Below are 17,050 nucleotides of genomic sequence, written 5' to 3' on the forward strand. Positions count from 1 at the left end.
GCGGTGGAGGCGGCGGATCATCGGATGGCGCCGCATCCTGCAGCGCCCTCGGAACCTTCGTGGCTGCGCCTTCTTCCACTTCTCTTCCCACCACCCACCAGCATCAATATCTGCCTCTCCTCGCCCCTGACCATGTCAGTACCGCCGTCGTCGACAATTCGCGACCCGCCTCCATCGCGCTGGTCCCTTTCCATCTACACCAGCCAGCCAGCCAAGCTGCCGCTCCTCGACAGCGACCCCTCACTCCCACACAGCGTCGTCTTCATCCCAGGCCTTACCGATACCTTTGGCACCTGCCCTTACCTCGATCGCCTCGCAGCCGGAGTGGCCCCGTATGGCTTCTCGGTAGTTCAACTCCAGCTGAGCAGCAGCCTGGGCGGCTTCGGGGTGTGCAGCTTGGAGGGCGATGCGCAGGAGATTGCAAGGGGCGTCAGCTGGTTGAGGGAGAAGAGAGGCAAGGACAAGGTGGTCCTAATGGGCCATTCGACTGGGTGTCAAGACGCCATGGCCTACTTGTCGCATCCTAATGGAGCTGCAGCGAGGGGAGAAAAGGCGATCGTGGATGGAGTTGTGCTTCAGGCGCCTGTGTCTGATCGGGAGTCGTGGGAGAATGAGTATGCGCAAGAGAGCAGCGAAGTTGGGAAGAGGAGTGAGAAGGAAGAGGCCAAGGACGCTTCTGGGGAGGGAAGCTCTGGATCGTCATCATCGTCGGCCTCTGAGTCTTCAAAGGAGGAAGCTCGCAAGACCCTGCGCGATGCAAGTCGACTGGTGGAAGAGGGCAAAGGCAGTCAGCTCCTCCCTCGAGACGTGCCCGTCATCCGCCGCCCCGGTCCAGACGACACTGAGCAACTAGGCAACGTGGATGCGGTCAATGATTCGCCTATGACGGCCTATAGATACTGGTCCCTCTTCGCCAAGGGAGGGGAAGACGACTACTTCTCCACGGCTGACTTGAGTCAGAAGGAGATCAGGGACATCTGGGCCACAGCGGGCAAGGGTCTGAGAGAGGGAGGAACCGGGTACGTGCTAGCGCTGGTGGGCGGCGAGGACGAGTATATTCCCCGGCCGAGAATCACGCCGGAGGGCATCGTGGAGACGTACAAGCAAGCCGCGCAGGATGGGGAGGACGAGGGGCTGAAACGTTGTCGCTTTGAGGTGCTGATGGGGGCGAATCACAAGTGCGAGGCGGCAGAGGCTCAATTGCTGCTGGTGGCTAAGGTCAGGGAGCTTATCAAGGCGATGGGCGTGCCGCTACGCACGGGGCTGGCTGCTGGCTCAGCAGCCAGTAGGACGGGAGCTGCACCACCTGCTAGACGTCCGCCGCCGTCCCTCTCCAAGGGTATCCCAGCATGGCAGCTGGCAGACGCGCCGGCCCCCGCTGCTGCGCCAGCTCCACCTAGCGCTGCGGAGTCAGCCGGTGCTCCGGGCGCATCTACCGCCGGCCCCAACTCCCCGTCGTCCTCGATCCCTCCCCACCCTCCATCCTTTGATGCACTAGTTGAGCTCATCGCGACGGGCCGTACAGATGAGATCCAAGGTATCCGCGACATCCCGCTCAAGATCAACGAGGAGGAGCCCAGCGAGAGTAAGTTGGAGGCGAGGAGGAAGCCTTGGGAGACACAGCAGGCGGGTGGGCAGAGCGAGGGTAGTGAGGCGACAATGTAGGAGTGAGGGATACATCTCTGCAGATCATAATCTTTACAAGGACTAACACCTTAGTCGTGTGACATCGCAATCTGAGCTTGCCGCCAATTGAACGTGTGTTGGTCTCCTCTTTCTCAACGGAGCAGCTCGCCGCGTGGCTCTTGTCGGCCCGGACCAATTGCCGCGTCGTGCCGATCACCCACTGCCTCCTCGCGGACTGATGCATGACGCATGGTGTGGCAGGGATGCCGTGCCGGCCGGCGGAAGATTGACCGTGACCTCCGGCATCGGATCAGTCGAAGCTAAAGCCAGAATTGGAACGGCAAGCGGCAACGTCGATGGTCGGCAGCGGCAGCGGGTTCGCAGCCAGTCGGCGCATCGCATCGGCATCCAAGTGCAAGGAAGAGCTTTCCTCGTCGAACCCGTTCACCCAGCTTCGCCCTCGTTCAGTCTACCCTTGTCGTAACAAGATAACTCACCCGCCTCGTTCGCCCCACTCTCCTTTTAACTAGGCTACCGCATCGCGAGGCGCTCATGGCTTGCTATTGCAGCAATCAAGATCTGCCGATATTGACAGTAGGCAGCTTCGTAGCTGCTTGATTGCCGAGGACTCATCCCATCGCCTCGACGTCGCATACAGCTTCGGGGGTTCTGGAGGGACAAAGACAACGGTGTGGTACGGAGACACTCAGCCAGCAGTCAGCCATAGTTGGTGCCGGCCGGCCGGCATCGGGTCATCAAGAAGGCAGGACTATCCTTTCGCAAGGGGCATTTTAGCTAGTCTCCCAAGGACTACATCTATTCAACCTATCAAGACCAGCTTGCCATACATACGCTCCTCCTTTTACAGTGATGGCTAGACAGCCGCTGCCTTTGATTTAACTCGAGGCCCTTGGCACCACGCCCTACTGAGCGCTTCCTTCGATTGACCCTGGGCTCGTCCAGCATGACCGATGTCGCAAGCAAGGATCAGACCAAGCCGGTCGCCTTGGATACTCTGTCACAATCCGCAGTATGTCCGCCTCTAGCGACGTCAAATCGATCGCCAGCGCCTTCATTGCCAAGCGCCGCCGCTGCCACCGCCACTTCGGCGTCCACGCCTCTCGGCCCCGCCCTCACACTCACCGAGCACGAAGACCCGCGCCTCTGGCCTACAACACACAAATGGCTCATCGTGACCATCATCTCCCTCATGGGCTTCATCTCCCCGCTGGGATCTTCCATCATCATCCCTGGATGCCATGCCATCGACTACAAATTCGACCTCTCCTCACGCCCACTCTCCCTGCTGCCCGTCTCCCTCTTCGTGTTGGGACTGGGGGCGGGACCCTTCTGCTTGGCTCCGGCTAGCGAGCTGGTCGGTAGACGGCCAGTGTACGTGGTTACGAGCTTGATATTCATCTTGTTCAATGTAGCCACGGGAGCAGTTGAGACCTTCCCGGGTCTGTGCGTGCTGCGCTTCTTCGCAGGGGTATTTGGATCTACAGGTCCGAGCTTGGGAGCAGGGAGTATCGGCGACCTATTCTCTCCCCAGGAGCGCGGACGAGCTCAGAGCTTGTACGGACTCGGCCCGCTTTTGGGACCAGTGGTGGGGAACATCATTGGAGGATGGATCATTCAGGACAACCCGAGGAGCTGGAGATGGCTACTCTGGACGCTCACCATCATGTCGGGCGTCATTGCTGTTGTCGTGTGCGTCGGGCTCAGGGAGACGTACGCGCCGGTCATTCTGGAGAAGAAGCGTAAAGCGCTCGCCAACAAGCTCTCGGGCATTGGAGATGGGGTAGACGACAATGCCGTCTCCTCGCAGCGAGGCCGAGCACTTGCCTGGTTCCACGCAACTTCTTCAACGCTCGCGCATCGCTCTCACTCGCTTCTTTACCCTACTCCAACAGCCAAAGCCAAGTATATTCAGGCTTTCTCTCGCCCCTTCCGCCTCCTCTTCACAAATCCAATATGCGCCATCTTCTCCTTCTACTTAGGTTTCTGCTACGGCATCATATTCCTCTTCCTCGTCGAACACCCCCTTGTCTTTCAACGGCGAGAAGGAGCTGATGATCCCCCGCCTGGACCCAGGTTGCCGACGTACGGATGGGGACCAGGGCCTGCAGGATTGACTTATGGAGGATTGGGGCTTGGCTTCTTGGCTGCCGCGCTTGTCAATGCGTTCTTGCAGGATCCTATCTATCGACGATTGGCAGCTAGTCGAGGAAGGCTCGGGTGGATCCTCTTTAGGTCGCCGCAGACGATTCATGACATGCTATACGGGAAGGACGCCCCGAGCGGGAGCAATGGCTGCGAGTCAGACGTGGAGAAGAGCGGCGGAACGAGCACAACCGTGACCGCTGTCGTCTCGTCGTCGCTACCAGATGCGACCGCGGCTGCCGCAGCTGCTACTCCCTCATCGCAACCCGCCACTAAAGGCCAGCCGGAGTATCGTCTTCCTCTCTGCCTCCTCGGGATGCTCGTCCTACCCGTGGGCCTCTTCATCTTTGGCTGGGCAGCCCAGGCGCAAACGCACTGGACGATACCTCTCATCGGTTCCCTCCTCGTCGGGGCGGGCACAATTCTCTGTTTCCAATCCATCCTGGTCTACCTCGTAGACGCCTTCATCCCATACTCCGCCTCGGCAACAGCATGCGCCGTCTTGGTGCGGTCCGTCCTGGCGGCAGTCTTTCCACTCTTTGCCCAGAAGCTCTACAGAGCGCTCGGCTTTGGTTGGGGATCCAGTCTACTAGCTTTCATTGCGTTGGCAGGGCTGCCAGCTCCATTGGTGTTATTCAGGTACGGGGAGGGACTGAGGGAGCGCTACAGATTCAGTGGATGATGTGGGCCTCGAAGCGGTACGGCCCTACCTTCCTCTGCGTGATATTGCTTTGTGTTTGTTCCCGTTCAATCGGCTTTGTATTAATAGTCTGACAGCAATGATATCCACTCAATTTTCCGCCGAGGACTGCGTTTCGTGGAGAGGCCAAGGTAGTGAGTGAGAGACAGGAAGAAGCACCACGTTCCCAGGACCCCGGCTCGGCTCGATGCTGCTTTTCTTGACTTCTTCCAGGGAATGCCCAAACTTGGCGCTCGAGAGGGCATGAAGACATTCGGCATGGCAGAGACGTAGCTCCATTCCTTCCCCCGCTCATCGTCTCTGCTCTGCGCACACGAGGATGCCCCTTCAGGCTACCATGACGCTGGCAACAGCGGCAGCAGCCACAGCGCTCGCACTAGCGTGTAACGCGTCGTCGTCGTCCTGTCCGCCTTCTTCTATCCCCGGTCACGGCATCTACAACGGCTTCCATCCGCCCGCTGGAGCCGCTTGGAACAGCTACAGTTACTGCAACGCCCCGCATGTCAACGCTGCTCACTATCCTCCACCTCCCTCCGGCAGTGAGCTGGTGTACGTCACCTCCTTCCAGCGCCATGCAAAGCGCACACCGGATAACCTGCTGCCAGGCGCAGACGTGGAGAGCTATGCCAACCCCCAAAGTGGCTGGGACTGTTCGAATGACTATGAGGTGCTCAACTACGCAAATGGCGGCCACGCGGGAGTGAGGATGAAGACGGAATACTCGATCCCTCAATGGAACCCGATGCGAGGTCGACTTTGGAATGGGAGCTGCTCAAGTGGCCAACTTACGCGTGCTGGTTGGGAGGACGCGAGGATGCACGGCAGGGACTTCATGAAGGTTTATGGACCTGAAGGACTGGCGCAGATTCTGGGCAAACACGGGCAATCAGACAACGACATGTGCGATTCCATCACGGTCCGTGCCTCCCCATCTGCTCGCACGGCGCAAGTAGCTAGCGCCTTTCTAGCGGGTATGGGAGTATGCAAGAAAGACCTTGACGGGTCACAGCACAGCAAGAAGCTCATCGTCCAGCCAGACACGATCGATGGAATCGTTCCTTCATACTCGTGCGCGCACGCGGACTCGCTACGTACGGCCATTGAGGCTACGCCGGAATGGAAGCGCCACCTCACCGACCATGCGCAGGTGTTCGATGCCTTACACGAATCGCTACCCACTACGAAGGGCGTAGAGGCATGGAACTCATGGATCGATCACTCTTTCGACCTCTTGACCTCTAGACAGTGCCACGGCCACTCGCTACCAGCTGGTGGGCCGAATGCACCAGCTGTCAACCAATCCCTCGTCAATCAGGTCTACGCAGCAGGCGATTGGGAGTATGACTATATCTGGAATCGGGCGAGCAGCGCGAATGACAGCAGCAGTGGGGCTTTGGCGGATGAGTATGTGCGATATGGTACGGCAGTGCTGGTGGACGAGCTCGCAAGAGACCTGAAGGCTGTGGAGGAGGGTAGGAAGGGGAGGCCGCTCGTCAAGCTCTTCGTTGGGCACGATGGGACGATGGTCCGTTTGCTCAAGACGCTGGCGCAGAGCGGGACGATTAGGTGGCCGGCATTGGGGTCTGAGGTGGTATTCGAGGTGTGGCGGCATCATGCGGCGAAGGATTCTGAGGCGGGCCTTTTCGTTCGCGTCTTCGCGTATGGCACCTTGCTACACTCCAAAGCTGACAAGCTGCGCACCAACAACTCGTCAGACCGGGTCGAGTGGACGCCCCTTCGGGACGTCATCGCCCATCTCGAGTGCAGAATACCAGATGACCTGGTCGAGAGGTGTACGGCCGCGCCTTCCACTTCGTGAGGCGGGTGATTGGTCTCTTGCTTGTCTATTTGCGTTCCTTATCGCTCTAAATGAAGTTTCTGTCCACAAGATCTGCTCAGACCCAAGTCTGGTCCTCTCGAGAGACGATGCGCTTGACGGGCTCAAGCAGGTGGCTCATGAGATAGTCGCCGTTTGGCAGGTCGTTGTTGTCGGCTGGGGAACACGAAGAGAGGCGTCAGCTGGACGAGTCGAGGGTGCCAAGCTCTCACACGTCAAGACTGCCATACTCACCTCTCCACAGGGCCTCCTCCTCATCTTTGGCCACGCCCGTCAAGACGTGTCGCACTCTCAGCCTCTCTCTCGCCACTTGCCGATCTACCTGCACAACCCACCGCTCGTTCAGCGCCCTTGCACCTCTCGCCCACTCTCCGTCGTCGCAATTGCAGTATAGCCCTTCGATGATCACCACGCGATGTCGCGACTCGACACGTACATCATCAGCTACGGGGTCCTTCAGCGCATGGTCAAATGACGGCGCCAGGACCGCTTCGTCACCCGCGCTCTTTGCCTTGAGCTGCTCAACAAAGTCAGCAAAGGCCGCGGAGTCGAAAGTGAAGGCTGCTCCGCGACGATCTTTGGCCTCTTGGGGATCAGGGAACTGCGAAAGCTGAGCGCGAGAGTAGTGCCAGCCGTCCATGCCTACGATCACGGCTTCTGGGCATTGCGAAGACGGGCCGGCGCCGGAGCTGGCTTGAAGCTTTTGTAGCTCGGCGTTTACAATTGCGCAAACATGCTTGGCCAAGGTCGTCTTTCCCGATCCCGGGACCCCAGCTATGCCTACGAGATAGCGTGTTGAGGCAGGTGATTGCATAGCACGCTGAGCCACCTCCAGACCGAGGCGGGCAGCGAGCTCGTCCATGGTCAGACGAGGCGAAGGGTGAACGCGCTGATGCCGCTTCCTTCGTCGACCAGCTGTGAGAGTCGCTGCGACTCGTCTCTCTGGTCTTCCGACGTCGATGCTTGCAACCGCGGAGAAGATCGCTTTGACCTCGAGCGAGCGAGCGAGCAAACTAGACAGTGGACCCTGACGAAGATCGCGGGGTGCGAGCGAGCCCTAAAGTGACGGTCGGAAGGAGAGAATGTCGTCGTGACGTCAGGTCGACTTACCACGTGCGCGCTGCCAAGAAAGGCTTGCCCTCGACCTCGATGCGATGTGCTGAGATCGACAGTCGCGAGGGACGGGGACTGGAGCTTGCCCGTCAAGCGACCGCCGCACCGCATCGCACCGAAGGACCGACCCACGGCACGATTCGGAGCAAGCAGCGAGTGAGCGAGCGAGCGAGCAATGGGCGAGCAGCGAAAGCGTCGAAAGATCGATGCCTCCCTCGAGGCGAGGCGCGGGCAGAGGCTCGACCAACACCACTCTCGAGTGGAGGATTGAACGGGGCGGCAATGACACCAAAGGCTCGAAAATTAGCAGAGTCGATTGCAATGCTACGAAGGGATCGAGCATGATGTTGGTGATTGTAGTGTGGGGATCAACGGTCTCATCGACGCAAGCAGCGTGGAGAGCGTCGAAGCAGCGGAGGCGCAGGAAGAGGAAGAGGAAGAGGCGCAGTCAGAGGCGCAGTCAGAGGCGGTGCTGCCCATCGGCCGCGGTGCGCTCTGCTCTGCCCTGCCTGCTGCCTGGGTCTCGACTCGACTCTCTACAGTGCCTTTCCACTTTCCGAACTCCGCCGCGGACGTTGACTCTGTCTCTCTGCCTGCCTTTCTGCCTCAATCGTCATCGTCGTCGTCCGTTTGCGGAGTCTTGCCCTGCTCACCGCGCCCGCGCTCGCGCTCATCACTACCTCTCTTGATTGAATTGACGTCGGCGACTGCCTCTCTCTTCTCTTTCTCCATCCGTACATCCACCTACTCCTCAACCTCATATCCCGTCTTCCTCTTCTCCTGTCTCCTAGTCGACGTCGGAAGGGAGAGAGCACCCAAGACCATCAAGAAGTAGCAAGCAAACGCGCATCAAGCATCCCCACAACTTCTACCTCTCAAAGATGGCACGCTTCTTCTTCATCGGGCTGGGTGAGTGCGCGACGACAGACGGGGCAGGCAAATGACAGTGAATCTGTGCTCACACTGAACCTCATGCCTACCATTGCAGGTCAATTCCTGACCTTTGCCGCTACCGTTCTCACCATCCTCGTCAACGTAAGTGCGGGCGACGAGCAGGCGACGCGCTGTTGGAATGCCGTTGCTGACCTATCCTTTCTCTTGCTTTCCCGCTCATAGATGGGCCAACTGACCCAGAATGTCGTTGCTCGTCACTTTTGGTTCGCGCAAGTCGAGACGACTGGCCTGGGAGACACGTTGGGCAGCAACGCTGGGTCCCTGTACGCCTCCAACCAGGCGGCAGCTGAGCTTCAGAACCAGGGTCTCAAGTACAATTACTACTGGGGCATGTACTGTGAGTAGGCATGGATGACAAGGCGTACAACGCTGCAGAGACTCTTGAGAGCGACGGTTCCTGACTCTTCTCCCCTCTGCGCTCTCGTGTAGCCTTCTGCGGTGGCGCTGGTACCGACGAGAACCGCGACTGCTCCGACCGCTACATCGGATATCGCTGGGAGCCCACGACGGTGCTGGTCCGCGATGCCCCCACGACTGCCTCTGCGCAGCTGCAGAACCTCTTCAACACGAGCGACGGCTCTTTTGCCAACGTCAACTACCTTGGCATGCTCTCTCGCGTCGCAAACGTCATCATCCTCGTCGGAACGATCCTTTCGGGTCTGGCATGGCTCACTGGTTTCCTCGCGCATCGATTCTGCTTCGCCTTTGCAGCCCTCGAGGCTCTCGGAGCAGCAGGATGCTTGGGTGTGGGAGCGGCGCTGTGGACCGCCATCCTTTACAAGGCGAGGAACTCGATCCCGGACAACAGCGGTCTCGTCATCAACTACGGCAATTCGCTCTGGATGACTTGGGCTGCGTTCGCCGCCGTTGTCCTTGCGATCATCCCGCTCATCATCGGCTGCTGCCTTGGCAGGAGCAAGTACTAAGAAGTGGACGATGAGCGGAGATGTCGTGCGACATGCTCTGAAGATGGCTCGACCTTGCTTGATCTCGTTCGACACCCCTTTCTCAGCGTCCAGCGCATTTCGTCTTCAGACCTCACTCGGCGATGCAACTTGGTTCGTATCGTTGGCTTTTTCTCCCTGCTCCCCCTCCTCCCGCCCTTCAATGTACCCTATCCCTCCTCTTTCCACGTCGTTCTTCTCTCTCTTGGGCCCCGTTTGTTCCAACACTGACATCTATCGTTTGTCGAATACCAAATCTGTGAACCCTTTGTTGCATTTGCGCTCGCTGCAACCACACGCGTGCTGATCAAAGGAACGCTGCCACTGGACGGACTGGCGGAGCGGAGGGCAGTGGAGGAGAGCGTGGCCTCGAAAGAGCGGCTTAGGATTGTCCAATAGGTGCCCGCCCTTCTTCGCTCTCGCCACGAACATTGAATAGTACGCTCCCTCCCTTTGGCGATAGCTCATCACCCTCAAAACAATCACTAGCATGGCCAGAGGAGCATCTGGCGCTGATCGTGGGGGACGCGGACGTGGCAATGGCCGTGGACGCGGTCGAGGAGGACGAGGTGGCGGCGGACCAAGCAGCAGCAGTCATGGCGGCAGTTTCCCTGGCTCAGGTAACGTGCTCGGCTCATCAAGCGGCTCATCAACGCCAGGAGGTAGCGTTCCGTCTGGGCCAAAAGCCTGGTATCAGCCAAGAGACTCGCCATTCGCCGCACGAGGAAGAGGACGAGGACGAGGCAGCACGCCGACCGTCTTCCCAGCATTCCACACATCGAGAGGTCTTAACAATTCCAGAGCGCCAGAAGAGCAAGGTGATGCAAAGTACCTCGCTGGCATGTCGTCAGGTTTCGTCCTCGGCGGGAAAGGATCAGGTGCTCGTCGCTTCCGCAGCGGCGACCCGGCAGACGACAAGAATCCACACTTCCACCCAGTCTCCTTCGTCAAGGCGTCGGGAGAGTGGAAGGACGGACGATGGACGGGAAAGCAGCCCGAGGGCTCGTCATCATCGTCAGCGCCCTCACAGCCAGAGGGCTCGCAGCAGCGCTATGATGCTATCAATGCGAGGCGTGCAGGCACTGGTCTGGGCTACACGCCTGCTGCCCAGCCCCGCGAAGGCGAGAGCAGCATAGACGAAGGAGAAAGTGAACCCGTCGAGGATCAGCTCGCAGCTCTTCTCAAGGCATTCCCTGGCTCGCGAGCTCTCGAAGAGGACGAGGCGTACTCTCCAGCTCTGCAGGATCACTACGAGCCGCAAAAGACAATCTTTGGCCATAAAGTCGAGCCTCAAGAAAGGACCGCCGCGCCGAGCGCTACTGAGGCAGTGACAGGTCAGGGAAGCGCTGATCAGAGCGAAGGGGTGGAGGAATCGCTGCCAGCGGAGGTTGCAGCAGCGGATGACGACGGCGACGACGATTCAGACGACGAGCAGATCCTGATCCCTCGCAGAACCGCTGGAAAGGCCAGTACTCAGACGCAGACCATGGACACAGACTCCGAAGAAGAGAGGCAGCTCGATGCTATCATCGCAGCGCAGGCTGGTGCTCAAGCCGGGAAAGCAGAGGAGACGGCCTCGCAAAACGACTCTGCTGAGGAAGGCGCCGGCTTCACTATCGATTTGACAGGCTCAACACCGCCGCCGGAGATCGTAAATGCCACCGAACAGGACTCTACGCATCCGCAAAATTCCTTCGTGTTGGGCGAACGGAGCTTCGCGAGCGCTGCTACCCCATCCAGCGATGATCCCGCCGCAGCCATGCCGAAGGCGATCGCCATTGACGAGTCATTCGCTGCCATCATCGAGTCATCCGACGATGACGACGATGATGACGGCTTCGTGCCCATCGGGCGTCAACGCAATAAGCCAAAAAGCGGCAGAAAGGCGCGCAACCAGGCGAAGAAGGCCCGGCGACGAGCCAAGAAGCTGGGCCAGTCTGCGGAAGGCTTGCAATATGACGAGGCAGGAGACATACTCATGGGCACCGGAGCGCAGCGTCGTCGCCCTCGCACTGGTGACTCGGATATCGAGTGGGGAAGCGACGGACCACCAGATATGGATCAGCCATCGAACGGCAGCATCGACCGCAACCTCTTCCAGATGCGAGATCTCAATCTAGGCCCGACTGGACGTCACGCTGATGCTCCTCAGACTCGCGCTCAAGAAGAGAGCATGCTACTCGAAGCCCTTTCCATCAGCGTGCAGGATGAAGAGCCCTCACGTAACGGAGCTGGCAATACATCTTTCCGTTCCATCGCCATCGACGCGCCCAAGTCTAAGAAGAAAGGTCGTCAGACCCGCAAGCAGCGTCAAGATGAGGCTGTCATGCAGGACTACATTGACAATGCGCTCCTCAATCAGGGTCATGAGTCTGACGATGAGGATGGCGGCAACGACAGCAATCTCGACAGTAAGACGGACATGGATGCTATGATCAGCTTCATGAACGGGATGGACCCGCAGGTCGGTGGCCGTCAGATGACGATGGGCGACATTGCTGATGAGATGCAGATTGCGGAAGAAGATGAGTGGATGACAGAGAGCGATGAGGACGGCGACAGCGATAGCGATGAAGAGGCAGTGTTTGACGCTGCAGAGCGAGAGGTGGTCAACGAGGGGTCGAGCGAGGATGATGTCGAGATCGCGGATGAAACGTCAGGCTCAGACGACAGTGGTGAGGACGACGCATCTAATGATGGTGAGGACGTCGACGTACGTGGCGACAGCGACGATTCTTCCTCCTCGGACGACGACTATCTCTTCGACCGCAACTTTACCTGGGCCGACGAGGACGAAGCCATGCTCAGCAAGATTGATCGCTTCTGCGCCGCCAACGATGCCACTATACACGGCCGCGACCGCAAGTCGCGCAACCGCGTTTTCAAGGCCATCACGAGCGGCGACTTCGACGACTTCGAAGTCAACGACGACGATGCAGCGATGGCTGGTCTTGTGCCAGCAAAGAAAAAGAAGGGCAAGAAGGCTGCCAAGTCATTTGCTGCTGGCCTCGGTATGGACGACGAGGATGACGATCACGTCTGGGCGGAGCACCTCCAATCACAGTGGCAGAAAGACCGAGCGACCAAGGCAGCCAACAAGCGGAAGCGTGCCGCCGAGCGTCAGGCCGCAGCTCAGAATCCATTCCCCAACACGCACAAAAAGGGTACCAAGAAGATGGCAAAGAAGGCTGCTAGAGCTGCCAGGCGGGCCAACATCCAAGTGGACCCAGAGGGCGCTGATGCATGGGACGAACCCTTCATCGCCGGCATTGGAGGCGGCGCTACGGATCTCAATCAGGTCAATTCCCAAATCGAGCAGTTCCTCCGCCTACCGGGCCACACTACCCTGTCACTCCCACCCATGGACAAGCGGGCGCGTGCTCGTGTGCACATGCTGGCCGGCGCCTACAGTCTCGCGAGCAAGAGTCGCGGCTCTGGCTCGAACAGATTCACGACGCTCATCAAGACGGGCAGGAGCGGTGTCAATGTTGATTCGGCAAAGGTCGGGCGAGTGCTCAGGGGCACGGCTGACGTGCGATTGGGCAATGGCAAGAAGGGCAAGGGCAAGGCGTCCGCACGTGGTGGTGGTGGTAGCGGCGGGGCGAGAGGTGGTGGCGCTATCTCCGTGAGCCGCAACATCGAGGGCGCCGATGTCGGTTGGGGCGCTGATAGGATTGGCGCTGACAACATCGGCCACAAGCTCCTCTCGATGATGGGCTGGGCCGAGGGCACCGGTATGGGCGTCGGAGGAATGGCTGAGCCCATTGGGGCCAAGATCAAGACGAGCAAGGGAGGGCTGGGCTTCTGATATGCTTCTGCTTTTGTCGCTGCTGTCTGCTGCAGGTACGAGACGTTGTAGACAGGCGAGTATGCCTGGCGAATGGAGATGACACACATTCGTCCGTAGCATGCTGTGCTTACCTCGGGGCGCCGGAGCTACGGCCTATTCCCTCGTATCTTCTCGGCACCCTCGCTTCTTCCCGCTCGCTGTTGGAGTGGGATTCAGCAGGCGGCGATACGTAGGACAACTACGCAAGCTTTGAAGCCGGCACACCCGTGAGACTTCGCGATCCCTCCAAGCCCCCCCGCATATTGCTCTGCATTCATACCGTGAGATCGTGAGACCTGATGCCAAGTTGCTCGGCATCGTTGTCGTCTGACAAGCCGGCGGCTACTTCATTGCTGTGCCTTCTCCCGGGACCAGACGTCCGTGCACAGCTTCAGGCAAGGACATGTCCATCGTCAAGCTCACGCTAGAGCATAAGCAAGAAAGAAGCTACGTTTCGAGCGTGGAGCGCGTAGCGTAGCGTGGCATTGAGTCAGCGGCATCTCGTCGCGGTAGCGTTGATCCTTCCGCTCAAGCAGCGACCCAAGACGCGAGAGCGATTCCGCTTTCAGCACGCCTGCGCCTCCTCCGCCTTTCGCTCGCTGCGCCTTATTAATAGGGCTTCGCTCAGCGACTCGCATGCTCGCGGAAGGGAAGGCGGGCAGGCAGGCGGGCAGGCAGGCAGGCAGGCGGGCAGGCAGGCAGCAGGTGATCGACGGCTCGATGAGCAATCCAGCGAAGGAGAGCTCTTGGAAGCGGAGTCCACCCGCACAAGCGGGCAACAAGAACTCTCTCATCGTGAGGGCAAGGGCGATGTTGCCCTGCAATGCAATGCCAGGGCCACTGTGTTGCTCTCTCCTGTCGCGGAACGTCGAGAGCCGTCGGTATTGACTTTGACTGGATTTGAGCATCCGAGCAGCTTGGAATTGGGTGACGAGGCGGCCAAGGCTAAGCTAGGCACCCTCTCTCTGATCGGAGCCAAGCCTGAAGCCACTGCGAACCTCTCGCCTTCAGAGGACGTTTACCAAATAAAAGTCGTGGGCCGTCGCCGTCGTCACAGCCGCTGCCGCTGCTTTCTCTTTCTCTGTATTGACTTTTCTACCATTCATCCAACCGACTTACGAGCTCGTCATCTTTTACAGAGCGACTTCATCATGGTCGCCTTCTCTACGTCAACCCGCAGCACCATGATGCTTTTCACTGCCGCCTTGGCGTCGCTGTTCGTCGCGACGCCCGCCACGGCCCAGATCAATCCTCAAGAGAATGGTCCCCACTTTGCTGACTCTTTCTGTGGCCCCGACTTTTGTGTCACGGGCATCTACACGCCGTCTCAACAGAGCATTAACTACACGATGATCACAGCCGGCACCAGCTTCATGGGCTGGCGAGCCATCGGCGTGGGCAACCAGATGTCGGGCGCCAATATGCTCATTTCATGGCTTTCTGGTGGCCAGCCCGTCCTCTCGCACCGATCTGCGTCCGGCGAGGTGATGCCGACGACGACGCAGGCTCAGGGGGTCTTTATGCAGAACGAAGTCAGCCGTGTCGCCACAGACGCCGGCATGACCGTGTCGTCGTGGATGTTCGGCGGCATTGCAGAGAACCCAGGCTCTAGCTACGGCCACATCTGGGCCATCAACAAGAACACGGCTCCCTCCAGCTCGGATGTGTCGGCTAGGATCAGCAAGCACAACGACTACGGCTTCTCGTCGCTAGACCTCACCAAGCCTTACAATGGCGAGGCACCTACGACTCCCCCGGGAGTCACCGCGCTCCTAGGCTACGGTGGCGCTGCGGCTTCGACATCTTCCTCCTCGGGCGCTACCGGTCAATCAGGTGGCCAGATGCGCGAGCTCAATATGAAGAACAACCTCATCATTGCGCACATGGTCTTCATGATTCTCACCTGGCTCATCCTCGTCCCTGCGGCTATCCTCGTCGCTCGATGGGGTCGCACGCTCTTCACCTGGTTCCCCGTGCATCGGGGCATCCAGCTTGCGTCATTGGTCGCCATCTTCATTGGCTTCTTCCTCGGTGTGGGAGCAGTAGCCAACATCGGCATCCCTCACTTTGCCTCGACGCACACGAAGCTCGGGCTCGCCATCTTCCTCATCACCCTCTTCCAGGTCGCGCTCGGCCAGGTGGGCCACGTAGTGCGACGCAAGAAGGGGATTCGAGTGCAGAACTACGTCCATGCGGCGCTTGGCTGCCTCCTCTTTGGCCTAGCCATCTGGAACATCCACGAGGGATTGGCCCTTTGGAAGTGGGGCGTACCCGACTACGCTAGCTACATCGTGTACGCGTGGGCGGCGGTCCTCTTTGTGGCCTACGTTGCTGGGTTTGTCATGCTGCCCAAGGAGATGAGGCAGGCCAAGGAGGGCTCGTCGAAGGAGGAGCAGTCGGTTCTCACCAAGCAGAACTCGCCGTGAGGCATGGTGGCACTACTGGACCGTGTCCCTGCCTCCATCTATTAGCCTCTCGGTTCCTCTCGCTCCTGCCTGTATACCATTCTCGTGTGCGCCGTGTATATACTATCATCTCAATCCTCATCTTGTCGCTCGCCACTGCCCAAAGCGCGGCATTACGCTGCCAATCGTCCGTCCTACTGCGTCGCGCTTCACCACGCGGCCTTGCATCATGGCAATGACCGCCAGCGTCTATTTCGACGGCGGCTGCTCGTCACTTGTCTTGCTTTTGCTGACGAGACCCGTGCTCCCCGCTCGTTGTCTTACCATGATCATTGTCGCATCCGTCTGCGTCACCGTCTCATCGCGACGTGTCGATCTTTCAGCATCCCATCGCAGCCGGTTGGTTCCTCGGCCTCTCGGTCTCGAGTCTCGATTCTGGAAGCGTCGTAGCGGCTGCTGCTCGATCCGTCAACCCTCGCTCGAGGCCAAGCAAGACAAAGCAGGCAGGTAGGCAGGCGCTGACGCGGCCTGCCCCTTTGGCGGCCTGTGACTCCGCCCGGCCCAAGCAAGCCCCGCCCACAGCTTGCGCCCACAGCCTGCTTGGGTTCCGCTTGCCGCCCTGCTTGACGCTTGACTCCACCCAATGACGCGGACAAGACTCGCACTCAGACTGCCGCCGACCTCCTTATCAACTGGGCGGCCCCCTTGAACCCCCTTCCTCCCCTTACCACCACAACTATCATCACTTCGACCTCCTAAGCACCCCCTGTAACCAGCAATAGCATCTGCTCCTCGCCAGTAGCAGCTTCGCCACCTTCACAGAACGCACCACCTTCACTACCCTCATCGCGCAGCATCGCAGCCCGCCTCGTCGCCACAACCTACCAACCTACATCGTACCCTCTCATATCACCTCTTTTAGGACAATATGGCCAAGAAGCGCTGCCAACACAATTCTGGTCCTGACGTTCCCGAGGGACAGCAGCGTTGTGGCAATGCTGCCTTGACCATCGCCGGCGTCTGCCCACACTGCGTCAAGGCTCACTGCGCCCAGCATCGTCTGCCGGAGCAGCACGCCTGCTCGCAGACCAACGCCATTCGCAACACGGCCTTCGCTGCCAACAAGGCTAAGCTTGAGAGGGAGCAGACCCAGTCAGATCGCGGCCTCGCCCACTAGGTGTGCGCTCTTTACACCGCCATGTCAACTCGGAACGCGCCGTAGTGCGCCCTCACGCAAGACTGGCATAGCGCTCGCTGCATAGCATCACGGACGCCACTCCCCCCTCTTTCTCGTCCTCGGCTTCGGCCAACTCGCCCTCAGTGGCGACCAACAGCATCAACCAACTTCAAATTACCAACTTCAACATAGCATAGCATTCAAAGCCACCTCATGACGCAGGGTCAGCGAGACCGAGGGCGCCGAGTAGGAGCAAGGCAACCATCGCCCGCACGCATATCCACCAGGCATTGCCTCGGACA

The 17,050-nt window shown here is 59.3% G+C and overlaps 8 protein-coding genes across 8 annotated transcripts; 6 read left to right on the forward strand and 2 right to left on the reverse strand.

Moving 5' to 3' along the window:
- Positions 1 to 132: 132 nt before the first annotated feature.
- Positions 133 to 945, forward strand: BDZ90DRAFT_249630 (DUF1749-domain-containing protein; the record flags this gene model as incomplete). The annotated part of the gene is made up of 2 exons (XM_025507666.1): positions 133 to 649; positions 737 to 945. Coding segments are annotated over 2 exons (726 nt in total), but the record flags the coding sequence as incomplete, so codon positions are not given.
- Positions 946 to 2,590: 1,645 nt separating this feature from the next.
- Positions 2,591 to 4,471, forward strand: BDZ90DRAFT_245438 (MFS general substrate transporter; the record flags this gene model as incomplete). Its single annotated transcript, XM_025507511.1, has 2 exons — positions 2,591 to 2,656; positions 2,774 to 4,471. The coding sequence occupies 2 exons, from the start codon at positions 2,591 to 2,593 to the stop codon at positions 4,469 to 4,471; spliced, it is 1,764 nt and encodes a 587-aa protein (XP_025364361.1).
- Positions 4,472 to 4,692: 221 nt separating this feature from the next.
- Positions 4,693 to 6,799, forward strand: BDZ90DRAFT_230600 (phosphoglycerate mutase-like protein). The gene is made up of 2 exons (XM_025505534.1): positions 4,693 to 6,482; positions 6,561 to 6,799. The coding sequence occupies exon 1, from the start codon at positions 4,809 to 4,811 to the stop codon at positions 6,306 to 6,308; it is 1,500 nt and encodes a 499-aa protein (XP_025364362.1). The 5' UTR covers positions 4,693 to 4,808; the 3' UTR covers positions 6,309 to 6,482; positions 6,561 to 6,799.
- BDZ90DRAFT_118436 (P-loop containing nucleoside triphosphate hydrolase protein) lies at positions 6,347 to 7,416 on the reverse strand. Its single transcript, XM_025503274.1, has 2 exons — positions 6,561 to 7,416; positions 6,347 to 6,482 (listed from the first exon to the last, which is right to left on the reverse strand). The coding sequence occupies exons 1-2, from the start codon at positions 7,186 to 7,188 to the stop codon at positions 6,385 to 6,387; spliced, it is 726 nt and encodes a 241-aa protein (XP_025364363.1). The 5' UTR covers positions 7,189 to 7,416; the 3' UTR covers positions 6,347 to 6,384.
- A 575-nt stretch (positions 7,417 to 7,991) lies between these two features.
- BDZ90DRAFT_230602 (hypothetical protein) lies at positions 7,992 to 9,572 on the forward strand. The gene is made up of 4 exons (XM_025505535.1): positions 7,992 to 8,348; positions 8,428 to 8,474; positions 8,556 to 8,730; positions 8,823 to 9,572. The coding sequence occupies exons 1-4, from the start codon at positions 8,321 to 8,323 to the stop codon at positions 9,317 to 9,319; spliced, it is 747 nt and encodes a 248-aa protein (XP_025364364.1). The 5' UTR covers positions 7,992 to 8,320; the 3' UTR covers positions 9,320 to 9,572.
- A 3,099-nt stretch (positions 9,573 to 12,671) lies between these two features.
- Positions 12,672 to 13,136, forward strand: BDZ90DRAFT_207813 (hypothetical protein; the record flags this gene model as incomplete). The annotated part of the gene is made up of 1 exon (XM_025503991.1): positions 12,672 to 13,136. A coding segment is annotated over one exon (465 nt), but the record flags the coding sequence as incomplete, so codon positions are not given.
- Positions 13,137 to 13,491: 355 nt separating this feature from the next.
- Positions 13,492 to 14,334, reverse strand: BDZ90DRAFT_118812 (hypothetical protein). Its single transcript, XM_025503275.1, has one exon. It carries the CDS (start codon positions 14,072 to 14,074, stop codon positions 13,586 to 13,588), a length of 489 nt encoding a protein of 162 aa, XP_025364366.1. The 5' UTR covers positions 14,075 to 14,334; the 3' UTR covers positions 13,492 to 13,585.
- Positions 14,318 to 16,748, forward strand: BDZ90DRAFT_226000 (hypothetical protein; the record flags this gene model as incomplete). The annotated part of the gene is made up of 4 exons (XM_025504690.1): positions 14,318 to 15,588; positions 15,968 to 16,078; positions 16,374 to 16,467; positions 16,494 to 16,748. 4 exons carry the CDS (start codon positions 14,318 to 14,320, stop codon positions 16,746 to 16,748), a joined length of 1,731 nt encoding a protein of 576 aa, XP_025364367.1.
- Positions 16,749 to 17,050: the final 302 nt, after the last annotated feature.

Source organism: Jaminaea rosea (genome assembly GCF_003144245.1).
Source record: "Jaminaea rosea strain MCA 5214 unplaced genomic scaffold BDZ90scaffold_2, whole genome shotgun sequence".
Classification (NCBI taxonomy): domain Eukaryota; kingdom Fungi; phylum Basidiomycota; class Exobasidiomycetes; order Microstromatales; genus Jaminaea; species Jaminaea rosea.